Source organism: Gobio gobio, assembly GCF_949357685.1.
Source record: "Gobio gobio genome assembly, chromosome: 1".
Lineage (NCBI taxonomy): Eukaryota > Metazoa > Chordata > Actinopteri > Cypriniformes > Gobionidae > Gobio > Gobio gobio.
Genome location: NC_137097.1, coordinates 64943899 through 64971234, shown reverse-complemented (window position 1 = coordinate 64971234; position 27336 = coordinate 64943899). Strand labels below are relative to the sequence as shown.

At 40.2% G+C, this 27336-nt stretch overlaps 2 protein-coding genes across 6 annotated transcripts in view; one reads left to right on the top strand and one right to left on the bottom strand.

The window, feature by feature from the left end:
* The window catches only part of pbx4 (pre-B-cell leukemia transcription factor 4), a 51849-nt gene extending 38959 nt beyond the window's left edge, over positions 1–12890 (top strand). For 2 of the 5 annotated variants that reach the window (XM_079827311.1, XM_079827309.1), the window contains 2 exons: positions 7789–7875; positions 10072–12890. In XM_079827311.1, the coding sequence (XP_079683437.1) occupies positions 7789–7832 (44 nt within the window). In that variant the 3' untranslated portion in view covers positions 7833–7875; positions 10072–12890. Of the gene's footprint in view, positions 1–5556; positions 5667–7788; positions 7876–10071 lie in introns of all 5 variants that reach the window. The other 3 variants (XM_079827313.1, XM_079827312.1, XM_079827310.1) reach the window with 3 other exon arrangements.
* A 7528-nt stretch (positions 12891–20418) lies between these two features.
* On the bottom strand, positions 20419–25810 carry lpar2a (lysophosphatidic acid receptor 2a). Its single transcript, XM_079834998.1, has 3 exons — positions 25455–25810; positions 24157–25056; positions 20419–20902 (listed from the first exon to the last, which is right to left on the bottom strand). The coding sequence occupies exons 2-3, from the start codon at positions 24908–24910 to the stop codon at positions 20568–20570; spliced, it is 1089 nt and encodes a 362-aa protein (XP_079691124.1). The 5' UTR covers positions 24911–25056; positions 25455–25810; the 3' UTR covers positions 20419–20567.
* Positions 25811–27336: the final 1526 nt, after the last annotated feature.

Here is a 27336-nt window from a genome sequence, read left to right as displayed (position 1 = left end):
GCAGGGCTTGTATGCTCCGAGAACAGACACTGCACTAGTGATACAAAACACACAGGTTATGTCCCAGTAACAAGCTCCTATATTGTTGGGAGTCATTGTTCAGCTAACCTGGAGTTTCTCATGGTTAAATGTAGACCGTTTTATCTACCGCGGGAGTTCACCTCCACTATTATCACAGCAGCTTATATTCCACCCGATGCTGATGCCAAGCTTGCTATGAAAGAACTTCACGCAGCCATCAGTAAACAACAGACTGATCACCCGGAAGCTGCGTTTATTGTTGCAGGTGACTTTAATCACTCAAACTTAAAGTCAGTGCTACCCAAGTTTCACCAGCATGTTTCCTGCCACACCAGAGGAAACAAAACCTTAGACCATGTCTACACAAACATGGCCGGAGCCTACGTTGCGACACCCCTCCCCCACCTGGGACAGTCAGACCACCTCTCTTTGTTTCTCAGACCCAAATATTCACCCCTCATCAACCGCGTGAAGCCATCAATGAAAACCATCAAGGTGTGGCCTGCGGGGGCAGACTCCACACTCCAGGAAAGGTTTCTAAACACAGACTGGAGTATGTTTGCTTCTCAAGCCACCAGTGGCGCTCACACGGACATTGACTCCTACACCTCCTCAGTATTGGATCATATCAATACCACCATCGACAGTGTTACAACCCAGAAACAGATCACCACATACCCAAATCAGAAGCCTTGGATGAACAGGGAAGTACGACTCCTGCTGAAGTCACGCAATACTGCCTTCAGATCAGGAGATGCACAAGCCTACAGCGCATCCAGGGCAAACCTGAAGAGGGGCATCAAAAAGGCCAAGCACTGCTACAAGCTTAAGATTGAGGGTCACTTTTCCAACTCTGACCCTCGACGCATGTGGCAGGGCATCCAGGCCATCAGTGACTACAAACCCCCCCACTCCACCCCCGCAGCCACTGATGTCAACTTCCTGAATGAGCTAAATTACTTTTATGCTCGTTTTGAAAGAGACAACAGAGAAACTGCCACCAAGCTCAAACCCTCAGCTGACCACCCACCAATCACACTCTCCACCACAGATGTCTGCAAGGCACTGAGCCGGATCAGCGCGCACAAGGCTGCTGGACCAGACAACATCCCTGGACGTGTGCTCAGGGCATGTGCGGAGCAGCTCGCTGGGGTTTTTACAGACATTTTCAACCTGTCTCTCGCCCAAGCAGCTGTACCATCATGCTTTAAACGCACTTCCATTGTGCCAGTGCCGAAACACTCCAGCCCGAGGTGCCCTAATGACTACCGCCCTGTAGCACTCACACCCATCATTATGAAGTGCTTTGAGCGGCTGGTCCTGGAACACCTAAAAGACTCTATACCATCCACATTGGACTCACACCAGTTTGCCTACCGCAGCAATAGGAGCACAGAGGATGCCGTTTCCATGGCACTGCACTCTGTGCTCACCCATCTGGACAGTAAAAACACTTATGCACGCATGCTGTTTGTTGACTTCAGCTCAGCATTCAACACTGTCATCCCATCCAAGTTAATTGCCAAACTTGGAGACCTGGGCATCAACACTTCAATGTGTAACTGGATTTTGGACTTCCTAACTGACAGACCCCAGAATGTTCGATCAGGATCCACCTGCTCCACATCCATCACACTCAACACTGGTGTACCACAGGGCTGTGTGCTAAGTCCGTTTCTCTACTCCCTCTTCACCTCCGACTGCAAGCCTGTGTATGGAACTAATTCCATCGTCAAGTTTGCGGACGACACTACGGTGATTGGTCTCATCAGCAACAACGATGAGACTGCCTACAGGGAAGAGATCCAGCACCCGGCCACATGGTGCGCTGATAATAACCTGCTCCTCAACACCACCAAAACGAAGGAGCTCATCGTGGACTTCAGGAAGGAGTCAAGAGGCACACACGACACCATCCACATCAATGGAATGGCTGTTGAACGTGTCTCCAGTTTCAAGTTCCTGGGGATCCACATCTCGGCGGACATGTCGTGGACGACCAACACCTCCAGCCTGGTCAAGAAGGCTCACCAGCGCCTCTTCTTCCTGAGGACACTGAGGAAGAATCAGCTCTCCTCGGCTATCCTGGTGAACTTCTACCGCTGCGCAATAGAAAGCATCCTGACCAACTGTGTGGCAGTGTGGTATGGGAGCTGCTCTGTTGCGGAGCGCAAGGCACTGCAGCGGGTGGTGAAAACTGCCCAGCGCATCACAGGGACTCCACTGCCTGCCATCGAACACATCCAGAGGAAACGCTGCCTGCATCGAGCTCGCAGCATCCTCAAGGACTCCTCTCACCCAGCCCACAGACTGTTTTCTCTCCTGCCCTCCGGCAGGCGTTTCAGGATCCTCCGGACCAGGACCAGCAGACTAAAGAACAGTTTTTTCCCCAGAGCTGTCTCTTTATTGAACTCAAACCCCCGTTGATCCACTTCCCTCATAAACTGATAACTCTCCTACCTCACATCTGCCTTCACTTTGTTATTTGCACTACTGACTGTTTATTACAGTAACAACTGTTTACTTATGCATTCTGCACTACCACACCGTAACTGGATAATGCTCATCTGCACTGCCGACTGTATTTACAGTAACAATGTTTACATTTGCATTTTGCACCGTACTTCTAACTGGAATATGCAACCACTTTCCACTGCACTTTTACACTTTCTTTCGGATAGCTCTGTCCATAATTTATTGTACTAACTTAATCCACTGCTATATTCCTCATATTAGCCTAACATATTATTGTATACCTCTAACTGTAAAATTCTGTTCAAGTAATAACCGTCTGTATATTTATTCATAGTACATAGTCACCTGTAAATTCTGTTTATAGTAATAGCCATCTGTATATTTATTCATAGTACATATTCACCTGTAAATTCTGTTTATAGTAATAGCCATCTGTATATTTATTCACTGTATATATTCATCTGTAAATTCAGTTCTACTTATAGTAATAACCATCTCTCTACTTATACATATTTATATATATTCAGAACATTTTTATGCCCTGCACTTACGCAACCATTGTATATATCCTGCACTTGCTGCTATTGCACTTCTGGTTAGACCTAAACTGCATTTCGTTGCCTTGTACTTGTACTTGTGTAATGACAATAAAGTTGAATCTAATCTAATCTATATTTCGCTGGTAGATTCATTTAGATTGATATTAACGGGTAATATTAGGCTTCATTCAATACTTCACTTGCCCACCGTCGTTTTTTGATATTTCATAGTAGTAATAAATCATTTATTTCAGTTAGAGATTTTAAAAACTGAACGTGTAGCGTGAGATTTCATTCATCACGAGAGTGAGAAGCTGAATGACGAGATGATCGCGGAAGATTTGGTTTCAAAGCGAAATGTGAACGCGCCTATTTAAGGGAGTTTGTCGTTGTACTGTTTTGTTTTTGTGTTTTTTATTTAATGATAATAGGCTAATAAACCCACCATTCAAGCAACCCGTAGCCGAATTGGCGCTAATTCAAAACTGAAACTAAAATGTGCACGGCCGCACTTTGTTTCTTTCACGGCTGAAAATGTTCACATCCCTAACGGGTAAAGGGCTAATACATTTTGAGTCTGTTACTCTATTTCCCCCAATGTCAAACCAACGCAGCTTAACCCAAAATGAAAGCTCAGGCATGCTCTTCTTCCATTTAAGCTCGTGCAGTTGTGCACTCTAGACAGAGAAAGCTCCGTTGCAGGGAACACTTAGGCTAAGAAGCAGCAAATATATTTATTAAGTATAACTAGGTTCAACTGTTGGCTAGGCCAGGGGTTCTTCACTGTCCTACAGAGTTTAGCTCCAACCTTGATCAAACTCGCCTGCCTGTAGCTTTCTAGTAATCCTGGAGAGCTTAATTAGCTGATGCAGGTGTGTTTGATTAGGGTTGGAGCTAAACTCTGCAGGACTGTGGGCCTCAAGGCTATAAGATAATAAAAAATAAAAAAAGAGTATTGTATTTCGCCAGATTTTATAGTATAAACATATTCAAGCGCGAATGAGAACCGTTTCGAGGGGGATGCCAGGTGTGCGGAAGGGAGAAAAAAACAAAAAGCGAATATTCGATTATTCTGGTAGAGCCCTTATTTACTCAACCTAATTTTTAGGAAAATAATCTATCTCTGTGAGTCCATATGAGGGCATTTAATGGATGCCGCTCGTTTGATGCTTGAAAAAACGCACACAGTGATCGTGACGTAATCCATACGACCCCAGTGGATGAATCCGTGTCTTCTGAAGCCAAACGGTAGGTGTGTGTGAAAGAAAAAGGCTTTTTCAAGTAATTCATTGCTTCCAGTTTACTGTCATACAAGCTTTCATGATGCAAGTGTGTTGTGAAGTTTGTGCGAGAAATGGCGGTCATCTGCTTCCACTTTACTTGCAACATGCGAACTGCTCACATACGAACACACTTGCGACATGTGTCATAACGTCCCTCTCATGAATATTTGTGTGACAGTCGACGGAAAGCAATGATTTATAATTAAAGTTTCAAATATTCGTATATACACACACCATTCGTTTGGCTTCGGAAGACACTGATTCATCCACTGTGGTCGTATGGATTACCGCCACGATCGCTGTGTGGCACCCATTCACTAGCATTATATGTACTCACAGAAGATGGCTTATTTTCCTAATCTTTTGTTTATCTGATACATCAGGGATGAGAGAATTGAGCTTTTTGGGTTCTCAAGCTATCTCTCAGAGGACACTTGTGTTAGGTCAAAGGGGTTTAATCACAGTTGGATGGTGGAAATATAGACATGACCACATAAAATTTCCAGCACGTTATATAAAGTAACTCATACCCTGATGGTTTCCAACTTTCGATCATACCGCCCACTCTAGCCTCAGGCAATGTGAACATTCACTTTCATTTCTATTTTTGCATGATTGTTCTCCTCTGAAGCTGTGGTGATAACCCCCAAGTATTTGTCTTTCCGTTGATAACTAACATAGCCTCTTTCCTTGGCTTTGCCTGAGTTATCGATGCTGTGTTGGCTTCATGTTTGTCGTTTTATTTTCATATTCACATGTGACACATCCACACACACACTTGGTTAGTGTAGTTGAACCTCTATTTGCTCAGGAAGCAGAATGGAGAAGGTAGGTGATTTAACTTGGTATTGTCCCTTTTAACAATACTCCGTCACCGCATACATCTTTAAACCTCACCTCCACATTTCCTGTTTTACATCCTGCGGTCAGCCTACCAACAATGCATCACGTCATCTAGAGGAAGTAGGATGTTGAGTTGCAAACCTTCATGTGAAGGACCAGTCCACATAGCATATTCTTGATTGTTGCTTCCCATTGTTCACCTGTTTTGTTCTGTCATCTCTAGTCCACGGAAACCGTTGAACTGATTATCATGGCTGTCTTGAATTTTGGAATGTGGCTTGTCCTGATTTTCATGCCCATCTCAGCCACACACACACACACACACCACTGTAGGCTTTTCCAAAACCAACCCAGGCAAAGTTGCGTGCCTGATCGGCTGCGTATATTGCCTGCAGGGTCATCTGGGTCGTACACCCTTTCTCACGCAGGAGATGCCTACCTCGGGCTGCGATCACTCAACGGGGATGGCGTCAGCGTCACTCCCGCTGTGCAGCAGCAGCAGCAGGTAGGCACTGAGGACGTCCCCTCAATGCCCTTCCTCTTCCGTACCTGCTCACTGTGTAGTGCTCTCCTTCCCCCTATCCTCAAAGCCCCAACCCATGACATCCGCCTTAGCTCCCACCCCAGAGCGCCTCGGCTCAGTTGGACTCGTGGAGTCCTGAGCGTAGAGCTCTATCCTCCGCCATCTTCCCTGTGGCCACCGCTCCGTTTCATTTCTTCATCAGTCATCCACAGCCACATCCTTAGTCAATCCTTTATCTATTTCCTGTAAATGAATTATTTTCACCAGGGCTCAACAGTAAGGATGCACCGATGGCCCGGAGCCACTGAGAGCGTTTCGGGTCGCTCGCCCCATCACTTCAGTATCGCTTGTGTCTCGCAAAGTCAAACTTTTCATGTTCTGTTACACATTAGACACATTTCTTTTTTTACTAATTATGCTAATTGGAATAACACAGAGGTGGATTAGGTGTACGTTTTGCCCTTTTCTCTTCAAGAAATTCCGTTTTAAATTGGCAAAATAATTTGCTTTTTTTGTGTAAAGATGTATAAAAAAAATTATAACGCCAAATATATGGTAAAATGGTAATTGTCCAGTTTTCTGTGGTGGGGTGAGTAAAACTTTCAAAAAAATACAAAAAACAAATCCTTAATTTTGAGTCCTGTATATATTGTTTTAGGGGCCATTCACACAGAACACATTTTTGCATTTGAATACACTTTTTCTGTGTAAACGTGCTAGACGTGTGTTAGCCCGTTGCATTATTTTGCAGTGTTTCGTGCATGACACAGCATTCAAAAAATGAGGCGCTCAAGTTAGTTTAACTTTTGACAAAATACATCTCAAGGACTTGCTCTTTGTTTTTCATTACACTGCCCTACATCTCGCAAAAACATCTTTTGTGTGAACGGCCCCTTACACTACATTTAAGCTGTCAGCAAGTTGTTTTTTTATCAGAGGCGGACAGTAGGGAAGTATTTTTACTTTACTCAAGTACATTTTTCAAGTATCTGTACTTTTATCAGAGCGTTTTTCTTTGGAAAACTTTTACGTCACTACATTCCAACGCATGATGTTGTACTTTTTTACTGAGCTACATTTCATGAATAAAAGGGTTTTAACCTTTTAATACTTAAGTACATAAAAAATACTTGTACTCAAATAAAACTTTTAATTACTTTTACTTGAGTAAAAAAAATGTTGGAATGTTGTGAAGTGAAGAAAAACTCTCGAATAAAGTACAGACACTTGAGAAATGTACTTAAGCAGAGTAAAAATACCTCACTACTGTCCGCCTCTGGTTTTTATTTTTTATGTGGAAAGGATCGGAAAAATTTCACATCTGATTTTGGCCACTCTCAAATGTGCGAATGACATAAATCCTTATCTGACACATGGTAATGTTGTCTACATCTAAACACTCGTTTCTGACTCTCCTGTTAATTCTTGATTTTTTTTTTTTTCCCTATCATTGCTATCTGACATATTGTCCAGGTCCAAAAGAGGCACGGATTTGCCACTCTTCTTTAGCGTGAGCCGCAAGAGAGCGGATTTACATGATAGAGCAGCGCAGATCAGTTTAGACTAAAAGAGATAGTTCGCTCAAAAATGACAATTCTGTCATCATTTACTCACCCTCATGTTGTTTCAAACCCATAAGACTTTCATTCATCTTTGAAACACAATCCATTGAAAGTCCACGTAACAACTTTCATGCTTCAAAAGGTCATAAAGACAACATAATCCAAGTTTAACCCTGTCTGAATAGACTAATGCTTCATATGAAGTGAGGCATGTGTTCACGTAAAAACATGAACATTTTTGACAGAATCTTCGTTTTTGGGTGAACCATTGTCAGAATATCAGATGTGTGCGTTGAAAATGCAGTGTAAAAGTCTTTGGTGTGAGAAATATAAGGGAATTGATGAGGCTGCATTGATACATATACAGACTCATTACACCTTTGTTTTGGTTCAGTTAAATAATATTTTATTTGTCGCATGTATTTTTTAACATGAATACGGAAAATATAATGAATGTCATATATTAGCAGAGGTGCCGTTGTTATATTACAGACCTGTGATTGTTTGACCTTTGAGACTCATGTGAAGTATGTGTGCTACAGGTGGATATCCTGCACCGTGCTACACACCTGACGGCAGGCTATGAAGATCTGTCAGGAAGTCCTCTTTACACCCCACACCGTTTAGACGTGAGTGCAGCTCTTACACGCACACAAACATTCTCAGGCAACAAACTTTTCGAGAAATGAAGATGGAAACCATCTGGGGTCTTTGTGTAGGAGTCAGACATACAGATGGTTTCAAAGGGCTAAAAACTGTGGCTTGAGCGTTTCCTGTTTCAACATTTATTAGTGCCATATGAAACTTCTAGTGGTGAATACTTGACAGGCAGCTGCATCTAAATGCTGTGTGTTTGGGTACACTATTTCAACAAACGCCCAACCTTGAGGATTTAACACTTTTATTTTCTGGAAAATAATATTTTAATCCTTTTATTTTTAAATGGTATGGATTTTGATATTTAACATTACAATAGACATAACAATGTATAATTACACAGTTTTTTGTTTGTTTGTTTGTAAAAAAATGTGCATTCATTTGATCAAAAATACAGTTAAGCAGTAATATTGTGCAATTTAAAAAGTTTTAATTTATTCCTGTGATCAAAGCTGTATTTTCAGCATTCAGTGTCACATGATCCTTCAGAAATCACTCTGATATGATGATTTGATTATTATCAGTGTTGAAAACAGTATGTTTTTATGGTCACCCTTATTTAAATAACGATTTATACAATACAGATTGATTGTTTCAAAGCAGGTTTACAGTGATAACAGAAAAAGTATTAAATGATGAGAATAGTTCGTTTCGACTGTACAGCAGCGCTGAAGAAAACGGGCACTGTTCAGCTGAAGTCGGTTCACTAATTCATTTCCATTGAAAAAAATCATACATTATTAAATGAGTTCATTTCATCTATAAAGCAGTTCTGCAGAAAACAGTGAAGTCGTCGTCCAACTCAGTTCAGTTCTCATCCAATAGTGTCAGTGCAGTCAAATCAATGATATTGTTGAATATTGAGTGTCCCTAACTAAGCAAGTCAGAGGTAACAGTGGCGAGGAACCCAGACTCCGTCAGGTGACCGAGTGGAGAAAAAAAACTTTAAAAATACATTTGTGAAATGTAAATCTTTTGAACATTTCTCAATGTTTTACTGTCACTTTTTGACTCATTTATAATTTTAGTAGAAATAAGCAACATTTCCATATGGTCATGATTTTGCCAAGTAAGACATGTTCCTGGGTCAACATAGTCCTAACCATATCCCTACCCTCAAACCTAACCAGGTTGAACACTCATGTAGAAGCACCTAACCCTGGTTGAAAGCCTAAACTTGTCCCTCAAATCTGATTGGTTGATTAAATTGTTGTTCCAAGTGGAACAAAGATGTTAATCCAGGTGCATGTTGTACTTGGTGAAATCACGTTCATCTTTCTAATTGTTCTTGAGATAGTATTTCATTTTTATAGAATTAAAGTGTTAGTTCACCCAAAAATGAAAATTCTGTCATTAATGACTTCCCCTTGTTGGACACCCGTAAGACCTCCGTTCATCTTCAGAACACAAATGAAGATATTTTAGTTGAAATCTGATGGCTCTGAAAGGCCTCCATTGGCACAATGGCACGGTTCACTCTCAAGACCCTTAAAAGGTACTAAAGACGTCGTTACAAAGTCCATCTCACTACAGTGGTTCTACAATAACTTTATGAATCGGCGACAATAGTGTTTGTGCGCAAAAAAAAACCTAAATAACGACTTACATAGTGATGACGATTTCAAAACAAGGCATCATGAAGCTTCGAAGCGTTATGAATCAGTGAGTCGATTCAGCGGTTTGGATCGCCAAAGTCACGTGATTTTGGCGGTTTGACAAGCGATCCGAATCATGAATCGACTCACTGATTCATAATGCTTCGAAGCTTCATGATGCTGTGTTTTGAATTCGGTAATCACTATATAAGTCGTTATTTAAGTTTTTTTTGCACACAAAAACTATTCTCGTCGCTTCATAAAGTTATTGTAGAACCACTGTAGTGAGATGGACTTTGTAACGACGTCTTTAGAACCTTGAGAGTGTAAAGTACATTGCTGCCAATGGAGGCTTTTCTGAGCCATCAGATTTCAACTAAAATATCTTCATTTGTGTTCTGAAGATGAACGGAGGTCTTACGAGTGTCGAACGGCATGAGGGTAAATCATTAATGACAGAATTTTCATTTTTGGGTGAACTAACCCTTTAAAAACCTGCTAAAAAATAGGATTTCCTTTTTATGTCATTGCATGTTACCTTACCTCATACTGTTATTGTGACTCTCTCCACAGGCTAACAACAGCTGGCAAGACAACACCAACCCTTCCTCCATCACCTCTCCACCAGGACCACCTGGCAGCATCCACTCCGACACCTCCAGCTAATGTAGCTCACGCTACGCCACACACACACACACACACACACACACAGCATCTCATCATCTAGTCTCGCCCCTTCACTCTAGCAGACGTCAAAGGTCTTCCATAGTCCTCGTTCCACTTTCTTCACGGTGTGCCAGGGTTCTTACATTGAACCAGACTGTCTGAATCACACACACACACACTCGCTTTGAGCTGGCGCTCCTCTCGAGCAAAAGATGCAGAACGTCACATCTGCTGAGGACAAGTCCGAACAAACCACACATCCTCTTGAGCGGTCTTTGTGCGGAGAACACAAAGTCTGGACAGTCGACGCCCAACTCCACGTTTACCCTTCCTGTTCCAATCCGTCACGATGTGGATTACGCAACAACTCCCTCCTTGCTTGTACCAAAGTGCTGTCAACGGTTGTCGCACCTTCCGCTCGTCGAAGAACAACCTCAGACAACTGAACCATGAGAACGCCATTTAGTCTGCTTTTTAATACGCTTTCCGATCGGCTGCTTCGCCGACTTTGCGAAGCGTCTCTCACAAAACAATCTGTCCTGCATTGTTCACCGTTGCGTTAAGCACAAATCCCGTCAATCTCACTTTGAGCTGGTGGTTGGTTGGATGGAGAGGAATCCATCTGTGTAAAAGGTACGCCGGATGTTTGAACACTAACTAGCCGATCGCAGAAGAGTTGGCTGTGAAAGAGTGAAGAGTCGGCGACTTCATGTTTCCTCACTACTTGTCCACTTTCTCAAAACCGATGTAAAAGAGATGTTGACATTTCACCTTGTTTTTAATAGTTTAGCTACAGTGTTTTTTTCCCCGCCCCCCACAAAGATGCACCAGCCACCAAATAAAAGACTCGACGGGAACTTGTTTTTGGGAAAGGGGGTTGGACGGATAGCTGGAGTATTCGTTTGGATCGGGGCATGGGTGGGTGTTTAGAAATATTTTTAAAGGGAAAGAAAAAAAAAGATATTCCACTGTCTTCCATGCATGTAGGGTGTTGAGATGTTTTAGTGATTCCATTTAGCCGAACGTTTCTTTCTTTTGTTTTCTTTTTTTTTTAAACGAAAAACAAAATATACTATAAAAGGAGGGGGTGTAAGTAACAGACCAAATAAACGAACAAGCGAACAACACTTCATACTGCCCAATCCAGCATTTCCAGCTGGCGTTCGGTTTCTCTAGGACTTCCGTGGTATTTTAATCGATCGCACGATTTGGCAACAGGCATCCGTGACACACCGACCGCTCGAAAACCTTTTCTGAGGAGGCCGTAGCGGTTCATTGGTTACAGCCGCGTGTGCTATGGCCACTCGTGTTACTGTGTTTGTGTGTGTACGGGTGTCTGTTTTATAAGGGTTGGGTTGTCTCGTCACTCACTCGTGCTTTTGAACTGATTGTATTGTACGTGCAATTGAAAGCACCTGTTCCTTGGTAAAGCATGCTGTCTTTTTTTTTTTTTTTTCTTGTTGTTGTTGCCTACAATTTCACTAAACAAAGGAACTCTTGTCTTTTTTTATTAATATTATTATTATTATCAGTTAACAGCCAAGCAACAAGGGCTTTTCTCCTGTCAAATTGAACCAAAAATGAGCACTGGATGTGTCGTGATTTGAACCAGACGGACTAAAGCAAGTAGAGGAACATCAAATGAATTTCTATTTACTTTTTTCCAGACAAGACAGATGAGTTGTTGTCTTTTGATTTTTTTATTCCCAGGACTTGTGTTGTTGTTGTTTTCTCCTCCTCTCTTCCCCCCCCCCTCCAAGTTTACCTTTAGTCACGGAAGCACCAGGGCGTTTTGATATATGAATGGAAATTCTATATATTACACAAAGGACTAAATAACGTTGAAATGTAAATTGGGGTTTTGTTTATATGTACACATGGAAAAACAAACTCTGAGGAGCCTTTCGAGCTATTACTCCGATCATTGTGTCCTCTATAGATTACTGTTAGTTCTAAACATTTCATATGGATATCTCCAACTAATGCTATTACTACACCAAATTTCTTTGTTTTCTTTTCTATCAGTCATCTATGGATGTCACTGTACAGATTGTGGAATGTTTCAGTGTATTTTCTCTTTTTGTATGCTTTGTTTTTGTTTTTTATCGCTGGGGGTTTTTTGGATTCGCTCATGAGCAAGAGTAATATTTGTTAGTCTTTGTAATATTCATTTTAGCGTTTCAGTTACATTTTTATTTGGATCGGGAGTCTCGAGTGTTATTTTTTTTGTGTGTGTGGTTTTTTTTTTGTCAGAGCTGGTGGCGTTTGTTCGAGGCGCTGTGACAATTCCCTCGCACTACAGAAACCGAACAGATGTTTTATCGGAGGAAGGGCATAACGACGATTTTGAACTACACGTCTTTTTTCCTAAAAGCGCACCCACCCGTAAACCTGTTTGGGATTATTATCCGACCGAGGTGGATTCCACAGCGCCTGCTCAAACGCCATCGGCGTTTTTTACTTCTCTATTTTGATCATTATTTTACTAGAATTGTAGTACACACTTCCTTCTGTATTTACCATTCTCTCCCTCCTCTCTACCTCTCCTCTCTCCATTTCACTTGTATATAAACCCCACCATTTTCAGACTTGGTAGTCTGTATAAACTCCTTTTATACCTCAACTTTAGAACTGTTCTAGTGAGAGAGAAAAAAAGAAATATGAGAAAATTGTAGTGTTCCTTATTAGAAAAACAAAAACTAATAAAATAATCTAGTGTGCTTTTGAGCCTGTAGTTTTTCCTTGTTGCTGTTCATTACGGGTCTATTTGCATGTTACAGTCGGCAAAATGATCTCGTTCCGGCGGTTATGAATGAGTCTGCCATTTCCCGGCGCGCTAGCCGACTGTCTGAATATTTATGCGGCATAAGGACAATAATATGAGGATCACAATAAATCAGACCTTTTCTCCTCATCTTAAATTGATTATGTGCTCTGGAACAACTCCGTCTGGTGAAATGAAACAACGCCCTGCATAAAGTAAAATAAACAAAACACCAGAAATCAAGGTTTTAGTTGGGGCCGTCTATGGCAATATATCAGTAATTCATGATCATTAGAACCGCTGTTTAGTATTACATTTAGGTTTCATCAAGAAAACAAGTCGGGCCGGTCTGTGCAACAGTCACTTCCACAATGCCTGGGCATTTATATGCGGTTGCTAACCGGAATTGTTGTTTGGATGTTACTAGGTTTTTACACATTTGCATAATGCTTGCCTCTGAGTAGGGTCTTCTCCTGCAATACAGGAGGCTGCAATTTGCATTTCTTGGACCATAGTTTTGTTGTCTTAGTATGTATTAGCAGTTTACATTATTGTATAGTACTTGCTATTCAATTCTGTTTTTATTTTGACTATTTTTCAGGAAAAAAACCTAACCCTAAACATACCGTTAACCTAATATGGTTCACTATATGAACCTCTATATTCTGTTTTCTTGGAAAGAGACTTCAATTAATTGGCCATACGCAGCGTGGTGCTTCACGTCTGATGTGTGACGCACAATGTTCAGTAAACTGTAAAATAATTGCACTACAAACTAGTGTGTTTAATACTACGTTAATAAATGAAAAACAAATGTAAAGGCCTGTACACACCGGGACGAATATCGCACGCGCTTATCGCCAGCGTTTTTCGTGACGTTTTTCGGCGCGTCTTGAGTGTTCACACCCAAGCGATTTTCACTGGCGCTGCGCCGAGTGAACGTGCGCATTCAGTCGATGCGCTCCCGGTACACAAGATGGTGCTGCGGCACTTTAAGCCTCTGACACTCGCTTGTCACACAGAAGGAGAAGAGAGACAGTATTTACGTGCTTGCCAAAACCATAGACATATTATGTATATGGACAAAACCATTCACACACTTTTTGCTAACTGGCAAGCATCATTAGCAGTTCATCTTCTTCTTTGTCTTCTTACTACTTCTTCGTCGTATCAATGCGTGCTCGGCAAGACCGTTTTGTGCTTGAGCGCCACCAAGTCGTGTTTTACTGTCACTTCAGCAGCTCCAGGCACGTGAACAAAAGCGCCGATCTCATTGGTCGGACAGTTTTTTTACGCGCCGCGTCAAAATAAAAAAACGAACCCGAGGCGTTTTTTTAGAAATGACGCTTTTACGCCTGGCGTTTTGCGCGTCGGTGTGAACACTCACATTGGCGCCCATTGTTTAGTCCCGAGGCGTTAAACGTCGGCGATAAACGCGTGCGAAAATCGTCCCGGTGTGAACAGGCCTTAATGCACAATTAACTGTTTTTGAACCGCTAAAGACACCGAAATCTTCGCACATTCAAGTTTAAAATGTCCTCTCCCGTTGGAACAATCCTAAAAAAAGATATAATTTTAATGGGTCTTTGCATCTGTTTGGATCCGGTCTCCTCTGTTGGAGTAGAATTAGATAGGTGGCGCTGTCACTAGGGTCCTAGGCTGAGTTCAAGTCCAATTTTACACATGCACTACATCCGAAATCGAATACTTCCTACTATATAGTATGCGGAAAACCGTACGCCAACAGCATAGTAGGCCTATGTCCGTCCGAATACAAATTCGAAAAACAGTAACTATGGGTGAAAATTCCCCGGATGACCAACTACTTCATTCAATGGACACTTCACTATCCCATGAGGCCACGGGAGAGGATTTGTGAATGGAGGTGAAGGGACACAACTGACGCTGGTAGGTCACATGATAATGGCAACATGGCGGATGTAGTACGTCCGGATTACATTCATACTAATAGTTACACACATTCATACTATATAGAACATGCTTTTTTTAATGGTCGCGTTCAAATTCAAATGCCGTTCCTACTCAGACCGTACATGATTTTGGACGCAGAGCACTCGCGAATTTCCCGAAGCGCTTCCCCTTGGGGGAACCCCTACCGCCATTTTGAAGTTCGTTTAACCCCTTAACTGTCATGAAAATGCACCATCCAAACTTAAAGGGCTGTAATTCAAGACTGCTTTGGAATATAGACCTAAGTTTGGTCTTGTTTTAAAGAAGACACTCAGCTGAAGTGAAAGCATTTCAAAATAGGAAAGTATGAAAAAGTTATGGAAGTTTAAATTTTACTGTAAATGAAAAATACTGTTATATTTTTATTTTATATAAAATATATATTTTACTAAAAATGTTTTACTATAAAATCAAAGCCATATGTCTAACCACGTTGTGTTCCAAATTTGAAGTTGATATCACAAAAATTGAAGTCCCCATGAGATTTTGTTTAGGCACTATACCAAAAATAGCCACCGGGAGTCATTGCATTGATAGTTTTTTTGATGCAGTTTCCTGTAAATTTCTGTCAAATATTCTGACAAATGTCACTTCCATCACAAAACAGTCACCAAATATGGAGACTCAGACCTTTCCGACGATGTGTTTTGTCAAGATTAGAAAAGATTTTGATTATAAAATAGTTAAAATACATTTTGTAAAACGAAACATGACACCGCCCACTAGAAGAATTTAGAGTACCGTTTCCATGGTAACACAACGTCCAATTTCAAAACGGTTTTCACAGGATGAATTTTGAGTTCATAAGCTTTCAAATGATACCGATACCTTTATGGTAATTACTAAAATATATTAAACGGAAAAAAAGACGATCAAAAAAAGAGCGCCAGGCGGGATGGTGACAGTTAATGGGTTAACTTCGTCAAGTGGGCGAGGGAAGTTCATTTGGATCGACCCTTGACGCCTCGATTTTGAAAGCGGGAGCGAGTCCACTTAACAATGTACACTTCAGTCAGATTTATAGCCCACAATGCAACACGATTGTGATGTCACAGCACATCACGCTTAATTTACCCCTACACAACTCTATTGGAGTTTTGACATTTAGCCACATTTAATGTTTGTAGCTACCTTAAGCTGACTGCTTTTATTGTTAGTTTTGTTTCTTTTTTTATATTTCATATTTAATATAAATATATTAATTTAATATTTGTTTAATGTATTCATTTATGTATTTAATTTAACAGCCGAAGCATAAATACAGACTTATAGAATGGTGCGTAAATCAAATTCATAAGAAAAAAAACAAAATAATAAATCAACTCCATAGCAGATTCCAAGTGATCAAGGGCTTAGGGCAGGGGTGTCCAAAGTCGGTCCCAGAGGGCCACTGTCCTGCAGAGTTTAGCTCCAACCCCAATTAAACACACCTGAACCAGCTAATCAAGGTCTTACTAGGCATGTAGAAACTTCCAGGCAGGTGTGTTGAGGCAAGTTGGAGCTAAACTCTGCAGGACAGTGGCCCTCCGGGACCGACTTTGGACACCCCTGGCTTAGGGCGTTCATACAAAATTGGACTTAAAAGCAGCCCCTGAAATGCGGCCCTTAAACTGCAGCCTCTGCTATTGCAAGAACATAGTATTGGCTCATCCACAAAGAACAGTTGGGTAAGTGGTTTCACCATGTTGAGGAGACGCTCGCTTTCGGCCGAAATTTAATACTTCCCTACTGTGGTTGCGTTTAACTTCACTTTTAGACACTTACTCGCAAACTTCCCGAAGCACTTCCCCTTGTGATGTCACAGGCCCAGGCCTATAGCATGGTCCGTCAACAAATTTATTTTCTGCAGTTTAGCTCCAACCTTGATCAAACTCGCCTGTCTGTAGCTTTCTAGTAATCCTGAAGAGCTTGATTGGCTGGTGCAGGTGTTTTTGATTAGGGTTGGAGCTAAACTCTGCAGGAAAGTGGCCCTCGAGGACTAGGGTTGAGAACGCCTGGCTTAAAAATATCCATATTTAAGACTTTACAGACTAAAATAGCTAACTTCCGTCGGTCAGCAGTGCGCGAGTCTACTTGCGCTAAAAGAGTATCCTCGACGCTACGTTTTGTTTTGCTCTATCCTCTGCGCTTCTGCGTTCGTCAATACGCATGCGCCAGGGGTTGCTCTTTCTACGTTAATCGATGAGTACGGCAATCCGTTAGCTATTTTAGTCTATTAAGTTTTAAATGTGGATATTTTTCTCACACAAACGCACCACTTCGCTTCAGAAGGCCTTTATTAACCCCCCTGAGCCGTGTGCAGCAGTTATATGATGGATAGATGCACTTTTATTGACTTAAAAAAAACGACCCATGCCATTATAAAGCTTGGATTAGCCAGGACTTTTTTTAATATAACTCTGACTGTATTCGTCTGAAAGAAGTAAAAGAGTAAATCATGGGCTAATTAATTTTCATTTTTGGGTGAACTATCCCTTTAAAGGTGAACTATGTAGGATTTTTGCAGTAAAACATCCAGAAACCACTAGGCCAGTGTTATATATTTTGTTCAGTTGAGTACTTAGAATATCCCAAATGTTTTCAACTATTTGTAAATCGTGAGAAAATTGCTATTTTAACCAAGGAGCCGGGACGTGTGAGCTATGCGTGTGAGGGAGTCGCCTGTCGATTGCGTCATATCTGCGTCACCCTCGGTCTCTGGTTTTATTCAGTGAAACACTTTACTCTCACTGCAGTGTGAACAAGTGTCATAGCAGCCGCCGAGCGAACGTCATAACTTCCTTTTCAACACACTCAGATATATCTAATACGATAAACAGAGCTGCGTTACCTCAAACTCAGCACTGGAGAAGAGGAAGTGCCGCCGGCAACCGTGTCATAATAAAAGTCCCGCCAGCGACTATGCCATAATAACAGTCCCGCTCTTCAATCGCTCCTGCGGCCTTGCTCAGCTCCACAACACTCGCTCCTGCTCTGCTTCATACTACAGTAAAGTTAATAATCGCATCCATGAACATGATTTCTGCCCGAGTCCTATCCTGACTGTTTCCCACCGGCTGTGAGGTGAAGACCACATGTCCCGAGATTCTGCGCTCAAACGTGGCGTCATCAAACTACGCCTTTGTTTTGAACAGGCGACCTGTAGTGGACGGAAAAGTTACATAGTGTAGCTTTAAGATGCGGTTTCCCGGACAGGGTTTAAATGAAGCCCCTCATCTAAGACACCTGAATCAACTCGAGAGCTCATTAGTAGAGCCTGCAAGACTCGCCTTGGGTGTGTCTGATGAGGGAGACCCATAGAAAATGTGCAGTGGTGAGGGGTCTCCAGGACAGGTTTGAGAACCGGACATGGTGAAGGAAAACTAATATGAAATGGGACAAAAGTTACTTGTCAATGATTTTGCATTCTCGCAAATATTTTGGGTTTCCCTGATAAACTTAGCGTTTACAAAAATCGCACTTTCCCCATTCCGAGCAGGATTCGAACCTAGGTCTCCAGCATTGAAGGCAGACAAGGACGCTAATACGCCTCGAGGCCAGGGAAGTTAACTTAAAAGTCAGAAAAACACGCACGCACGCGCGCGAGATCTTCTCTGATAAATCCCAAGTAATACATGTCTTCTTTAAAACACGTTAATTTGAAGATAAACCTGCCACCTGATTTCAATTTAATCCTGGAGTAGCTCTGGAGTCTTCCTCCAGGAAATCAGTTGATTAAACTCTGGATTAGACTAAATCTAGGACTATTTAAAACCATGACAGAGAAAGCAGATATCTGTTAATCTGGTTTAAAAGGCCATTTTAGTCCAGGACTAGGCTTAATCTCTCTCCGGGAAAACCGGCCATAAATCACTTAAATGTACTCTAGCGGACCACAAAAATAAAATTGCTAACTTGTTAATGAGCATAATATGGGCACTGAAAGGGGGGAAAAATGTAACACTTTAACAATAAGGTATTATTTGCGAACTAACCATTTGTTACTGTATTTAACATGTTCAGTGTTTGTTCATGTTAGTTCACAGTGCATTAATGTTAACACAAACCACTTTTGATTTAACCTCTTATGCTCTGGGACCATTTTGGGGATTTCCGTCTGGATTTGGCCTACCCAAATTTAAAAGCTTACCCACATACAGTGGTCTCTAAATACACAATGTTGGTGTCATTTTACAGGAAACCCTTTGACGTTACATAAACCACTGCTAAAAGTGATAAACGTGTAAGTATATGTTGTCTGAGCTGTAATAACACACCCCCAAAAAAGATGCTTTTTGTTTTTTTGGTTATAAATTCAGTTTTGAAAGTGTTTAAAGGAACACTCCACTTTTTTTGAAAATAGGCTCATTTTACAAGTCCACTAGAGTTAAATAGTTGAGTTTTACCGTTTTTGAATCCATTCAGCCGATCTTTGTATCTGGCGGTAGCACTTTTAGCATAGCTTAGCATACATCATTGATTCTGGTCAGTCCATTAGCATCTCATAAAATAAATGACCAAAGACACTTTCAATATTTGTCCTATTTAAAACTGGACTCTTCTACAGTTACAGATCAACTGAAAATATACACCTATATGGCTAGGAACAACTTTCTCATTCCTGCGTAATAGTCGCGGATCTTCGCGGCCGTACCATGGCTGCAGCGGCGCAATGATTCGTTGGTATTCTGTGAAACATGGTGGTAGTTACACCTTCTACTTACTATCACAGCCCTTTACAACACACAGAACCATGGCTAATCACACAGGTAAATCCACAACACAATTTGTCGGCTGCAAGCCTGAAACTTTCTCTGCAACTACATTTGGTCATTTTTTGAATGAGATGCTAATGGACTGATCAGAATCAATGATGTATGCTAAGCTATGCTAAAAGTGCTACCGCCAGATACAAAGATCGGCTGAATGGATTCAAAAACGGTAAAACTCAACTATTTAACTCTAGGGGACTTGTAAAATGAGCCTATTTTCAAAAAAAGTGGAGTGTTCCTTTAACTCAGGCCCTGTGAGCTCTAGAAATATTCCTCCATTCAGATTCATTTGAATAAATCTTGCATACATGATCCACACAATCTATTTTCTGGAAACAGTCCAAACTGTCTGCAGGGTGCTAGAGCTCACAGGGCCTGAGTTACACACTTTCAAAAATAGATACAGCTCAGACCACATATACTTAAATGTTTATCACTTTTAGCAGTGTACAGGGTCAGCAGAGTTTAAGAATAATGTATTAGTAAATGTTGAAATGAACAAATATTAGTAAAATGCTGTAAGAATGCAGTTCGTGTTAACTAACTTAATTATCTAGTGCAAACTAATGAAACCTTTTTGTAAAGTGTTACCGAAAAAATAACAGCAGCAAATTGTCGGTTCTAGACCTGGTATTTTTCCTGACGTGTCAGATCTCATTCCCAACTAAACAAAATGGTCCAAAAAGGGCCTTTTTATGAATATTAATGCATGTGCTTTGGGGAAAGAAAGACATCCTGTGGGCAGCAGAGCAACTAACGGACACAAAAGACCTCTAATACGTCTATTGTCAAAGAGAGACAAAAACACGTACCAAAACAAGCTATCAAAAATGAAGTATTATTTACTCTTTGTACACACAGTGATCATTTCACTAAGCAAATACAAAGACATTTATTTACAAGGAGAAATTCTTTTTCTATGAAGACAATAGGCTTTGTGCAGAAATGGGCTCTAAACTGGTGGAGTTATAGTTGTTTTTCTCAGAGGGTGCCCCTGTTTTCACAGGCTCAAAGCGGATGCCAGAAGGCCCCTCATGCTGGCGCATTCTTCTCCAAGGGAAGCAGAGAATGCGTTTGAAGGTGTTCCTCATGTCTTCGTCCCGAAACGAGTAGATGATGGGGTTCACTAGAGAGTTGCACTCAGCCAGAACCAGGCAGTACTTTTCATATTTAAGAACCTCACATTCACTGCAACTGAGACCGTCCAGTAAGAGAATCACTAGACCCGGCGTCCAACAAATCACAAAAGCCCCTGTAGAGAGAGAGAGAGAGAAAAAAAAAAGTGGTGAGAAAACCACTGCAGAACGCAAAAGAAATGCAACACCTTGCAAACCACTTCATGTTTTGTATGTCTTTGTGGGTAATGAAATAACAGTGAAATTCTCACACACAAAGAAATCTACACAAACAAACCTGTGCCTGACGTTATCAACATAGTTTAATTTGAATCACTCAACGGTCATTTAAAAAAAATAACAGTAACACTTTGCAAGTTCAATTGGTTAATGCATTAAAGGATTAGTTCACCTCAAACTTAATTCATCTCACTGTCAAACGTGTTTTTCTAAGACAAAACATTTTACTATTAAAAAATATTAATATTGCACCACACAGTGCAAAATGTGCTGAAGATATGCGTCAAAGTCAGGAAACACAACTAAAATTAATTAACTAAAAAAAATTTATGACTAAAAACGGCCGATAAAACATACATTTTTCTATTAAGATATTTATTTTGTTGAGAATAAATGTTGAAAAATGACTAGAATAGTGTAAAAGATTCAAAAACATGATGCGTTTGTCATGTTCTGACAAAGAGTAGTTTAAAACCAATTAATGGTCTGGTTTCGACAACTTTCACTCAGGAGCAAAAGTCAAAGATTTGACATTTATTGAGACAATTATTGATATCGACTGATATGAAAAATGTCGTTGTGATAATTTTTTTGGGCCTATCGCCCAGCCCTAGCTTCAAAGGTCAAGTACACACACTTATGTGTCAAAATGCCCGACTGTTTGCTTGTCTCCAAAAAGCTTGGGAGGGTTTTTTTTGTTTTTCAGAGTTTGAAGTCCAGTGTGTGGAGAAAAATCCTGAAATGTTTTCCTCAAAAAAAAAATTATTTTCCACTGAAGAAAGAAAGACATGGACATCTTGGATGCCATTGAGTAAATTATCAGGAAATGTTTATTTTGAGGTGAACTAATCCTTAAAGTGTCACAAAGTAACAATGACCAATATGTTTGCCAACATTTTACTTATAAATACACAACAGATGAATATTTTTATTCAGCAAAGATGCATTAAAGATGCTCAAAAGCAATAGTAAAGTAATGTTACGAAAATTATAGAACAGTTGTTTTAAATTAATAATATTTATAATATTGCGGTTTTACTGTATTTCTAATCAAATAAATGCAATTTATTACTCATTCATATATATATATATATATATATATATATATATATATATATATATATATATATATATATATATATATATATATATATATATATATATATATATATATATATATATATATATATATATATATATATATATATAACAACTAATATTAATCTATGCAACAAATGTTAAACATTTATTAGCAGCGTTTAAAAAGTAATGCATTACAATATTGCGTTTCTCCCTTAAAAAGTAACTAATTGAGTTACTTAGTTACTTTTTATGTAAAAGTAATGTTACTTTTTGTGCTAATGTAAAGACCCCTTCATACCAAAATTGAAATAATAAGCCTCACGCTGAGGTTAAAATGCAAATTCATTTTTTTTGCTCATGCTTTAACTGAATCATCGAAGGTTAGCAGCAAGACATTGATCAATAAAAAAATATTTGTTTTATTTAACATTTAATTATTGGAGGTTTGCATAGTACTCTGATTTTGCATTTGACTGATTTGATTCATTTTGAGGAGTACTGAATCTTTATTGTGTAAGTGAGATGAATAAATGCTCACATTTAGACGCGTTTAGCTGTATACGTTAAAATTTTGTACCGTATTAGCGTTTCGTCCACACGGATCCGGCGTTTTGGGAGCATGAAACCGGTATTTTTTTAAACCGGATCCCAGAGTGGATAAATCTGAAAACGACACCCTTGCGTTTTCGTGTGTACAGCCAATCCCTATATATTTTGTGAAACGGTGATGTCATCACACCACGTCCCGCACGGGAAGACTAGAAAGGGATACAAGTATGGGCACTGGGCAAGCGCACATCAATACTGCGTCGTTTAATGACTGTATTTGCATTATTGTAAGGGTATGTTTAGGGTTGGGGGAGGTGTAGGCGTTAATAAAACACAATCTGGTAAGTAGCACATTTATTTATTGTTATTTTATTGTGAGATTTTGCCTCACCTCGACTGTTGCCGTACCCCTTCTAGCCACAACTGTTCTTCTCCGTTTTTAGTGTATTTCTGTGGCAGAATTACAGCGCCACACACTGGCCTGGCATGTATACTACATCGTTTTGAGTCGTTTTAATGCTCTCGTGTGTACGCAGATATTTCTTGAAACGAGGGGAAAAAAAGATTGTATAGGGAAAGCTCTGGCTTCATGTGGACTTAGTCTAGAACTACAATGACCATGTTTACACACAACGCCTCAGCACTTATTCTAGATTTTTCTCAACATGGGGACAGGAGAGCGGTCAGTCAAATAAATGTGGAAAAAGTAACTCGTAATGCGTTACTTTACTAGTTACTTGAAAAAGTAATCTGATTACGTAACTCAAGTTAACCCCAACACTGTTTATTAGTATATATAGAAATTTACAAGAGCAATAAATGCTGTAAAAATGCATTTTATAGTTTATGATACCTATGCATAAACTAACAAATTAATTATTTTAACAAAAAGTAGTAACACATTTTCCTTACACTTTGAATGCGTGTGCCTGTACACATAATATAGAAAAATATTTAGCAAAAATGTTTAGATTTTTATAATATTTATAAATGATTAAAGTGTTTTTTATTATTATTATTACAAATCATTAATGAATAAATATCATCATGTGATGTTTTACAGCCTGAACTAATCTTTCCTAGTCAATAAAAAAGTTCCATTATCTAATTTTAATGGATGTATTATTTCCTGCATTTTTTTGTTTTCGATTTTTAGTGTCATGCTCATGTTGACTCCCATTTCAAGACACTAATTTGCATACAAACTATTCTTCAGGACATTAACTCACAACAGCACCATGTGCTCGCTTCGAATCCAAAACCAGAAGTCTCAACTTATAGCCTTAGGGTAACTTAAATAACCGATTCCCGTTTGAGGTGCAAAACAAGCGCGCGCTAGACAAGCAGATCTGTGACAAACCAGTTTGGTGAACTTGTTTTGGGGTTGACGGGACCGGTTTGTCCTAAAAACAAGTTAACAGTACTTCTCTCGACAGTTGGAGATAGGGAAAGTTTTCGGGAGAGTTTCACTCAGACGGAGTAACCTCGCCTGAAGTCTACATAAGAGTCAAGGCCTTACCCAGAATCATGGACATGGTCTTCATGAGGCTGATAACAGTCTGATTGTGCGAGGGCTGATCCGTGTGAGGGGACATCAGTCGACTCCGGCGGCGAACGTAGATGAAGATGTGCGTGTAGACGGCCACCATGATGAAGAAGGCCAGGAGGTTGAGGACCGCCCAGAACACCAGGAAGCTGCGGGAGTACAGCGGCGCAACCGTGCAACAGGTCGTCAGGTCACAAACGCAGTTCCAGCCCATGGCGGGCACCAGACCCATGACTACGGCCACCAGCCAGATGAAGACTATCAGCGTCACCACACGCCACTTGGTCATGGTGCTGTGCAGCTGCATGGTGAAGATGGTCTGATGGCGCTCCACTGCCACGGCCAGCAGGTTGACCACAGAGGCGGTCAGGCTCATGTTGATCAAAGCTCCACGGACGAACCACTCTTTGATGGTCAGGCTGATGGTAAATGGCCCCGTGTGGAACACAAGGTAGAGATACGAGATGCCGGCGAAGAAGTCCGCAGCCGCCATGTTCCCAAGTAAGTAATAAATGGGAAAGTGGAACTGTCGATTGATGACGATGGCCGCAATGACCAACATGTTCGCCAGAATAATAAAGACACAAATCGGGAGCCCAAGACCGACCACCACATAGTCATGTGTGCGCCAGTCAGCACTGATGTACTTGCCAGTCTTGTTGTAGAAGTAGTGCACCGAATTGTCATAAGCCTCGCAGGTAGAATTGAATAACATTATTAGAGACATTCATGCAAATCCCTTGAGCTGTTCAATTGTTGTAATCCCAATGATGAGACCAGCCACCATTTAAAAATGATGGCTTTTACATATCAAAAGCATGCCAGTGTTGCTTCTTCTTACAAGGCGTGTCTGTCTTTTATTGTTTTCCAACCCTAAAACACAGGAAGCACGAGGACAGCAACGTTATTTAAGTCCAAGACAAGTGCATAAGTTAATCTTTAACAAGGGAATATTGGAAAAGATACGAACTAGTCATCATTGCGCACACACACGCTAGATATGATTTCAACGTAAGTTAAAAACTGACCGCAAATTACGTTTTGCCCCATTATAATCCCAAATGCATACTTTATTACTTAACATATCAGTTTTTGGAGGTAACCTTAACAGAACGAGAGATAAAACTAGTTGTGGTTAATGAAACCAGGACGCAACAGAAAACACACGGAATTTATTAGCCCCTCCAGGGTTACACTATAGTTTGGCTCGGTTGTCAGCACTAAAACAACAGCAACAGTCTTCTAAAATAACACCAGGGAAACACACTTACCTTTGCCAGAGTTTCAGAGCAAACAAAGAAAACACACACATAACCGCAGCTCGGAGTTGGCCGTGCGCCGTCGATGTGTTTTGGCACTCGGACGCTCGCCGGAAACGCTCATCTGGCGGAGGGGAGAAATCTTCGCGTGAAGAACAAGAGAGAACTGAGATCTGCCGAGATCCGCTGATCCCACCTTCCTGAAACCTGATTCGATGTCATTCACTGCCCGAGGATCCAATGAACACGAGACTATAGTTTAAAACGTTTGACGACAGGGTAAGAACTTATTTTAATTCATATTCATTTCCCAGAAACTGACATTGAGGGTATGGCAAGCCGCCTCAATATTTATTCCTTAATCCAATAGTGGCTTATCACTAGATTTCATGTCACAATTTATTTTGATTACACGTTTTATAAGGGTACAACGGGGTTAAAGGCACACCTTATAATAAATATGTTTGTATTGAACATTGATGGAGCAACAGATTTTGTGTGAAAATGAAAGTGGTTTATTTTGTCAAAAAAAAAATCGTATAAATGTATGAAAGGAACCCACATGAAAAAATACTATAGTATATTATAGTAAAATTACTCTAGTAAATACTATAGTGTTTTTGAACCATAAAGATACTACAGTATATTGTAGTGTATTATAGTATTTACTACACTTTGTTAATTTACTGTAGTATATTTACTATAGTACGGTTCAAAAACACTATAGTATTTACTAGAGTAATTTTACTATAAAATACTACAGTATTTTTTCATGTGGGAACACGCCACTTTTTTTGAAAATAGGCTCATTTTCCAACTCCCCTAAACATCATCGAAGGTAATTAAGGTACATCGAAACAAGACATTGGTCAATAAAGATAGATTAAATGCATAAAAATTTTTGTTTTATTTAACATTTAATTATTGGATGTTTGCATAGTATTCTGATTTTATTCATTTTGACGAGTACTGAATCTTTATTGTGTAAGTGAGATTAATAAATGCTCACATTTAGTCTAGAACTACAATGACCATCATGTTTACACACAACGCCTCTGGACTTTTTTCTCAACATGGGGACAGGAGAGCTGTCAGTCAAAAAAATGTGAAAAAGTAACTCAGATATTTTTTTTTTGTAAATTTTAAAAGTAATGCGTTACTTTACTAGTTACTTGGAAAAGTAATCTGATTACGTAACTCAAGTTACTTGTAATGCGTTACCCCCAACACTGCCTGCTATACTTGGCTTACACAGGGACTATTTTCAGGCGCTGTGTAATATCATTGCGCCGCTGCACCCAATGGTACGACAGCAAAGTTTCTTGATCATTACGCAGGAATGAGAGAATAGTTCCTAGCCATATCGGCCTAGAAAATCGCAACTTTTCATTTTCCGTCTGTCTTAGTACACGATGTAGAGTCAAGTTTTAAATAGGAAACATAATGAAACTCTTTGGTCATTTTTTGAGCAAGATGCTAACGGTCTAATCAGATTCAATGATCTATGCTAAGCTATGCTTAAAGTGTTACCGCCAGACCCAGAGATCGGCTGAATGGATTCGAAAACGGTTAAACTCAACTGTTTAACTCTAGGGGACTTGGAAAATGAGCTATTTTCAAAAATAGCGGAGTGTTCCTTGAAGTTAATTCTTGTTCAAAACAAGCCAAGTTTACACTATTTTTGGTTTATTTTGATAAATAAAATAATTCATTTTTGTTCAATAAATATACTGTCATTAAAATACGTTAATATAAAAAAGGCAGCGGCTATTTACACTGAGTATACATAGCAACTAGATTCAGAAGTATAAAACAATAGTTACGTAGATGCTATTTATACTTATAAATAGTGGCAGATACTATTTGCACCAGTGTTGCTGTACGTTAAACAGTA

Bases quoted from the DNA above. Each gene is read 5' to 3' on its own strand.
- lpar2a (XM_079834998.1), bottom strand. From the start codon at position 24,910: ATGTCTCTAATAATGTTATTCAATTCTACCTGCGAGGCTTATGACAAT. The intron at 20,903-24,156 runs GTAAGGCCTTGA...CTCTCTCTACAG, and splicing joins GACCATGTCCATGATTCTGG to GGGCTTTTGTGATTTGTTGG.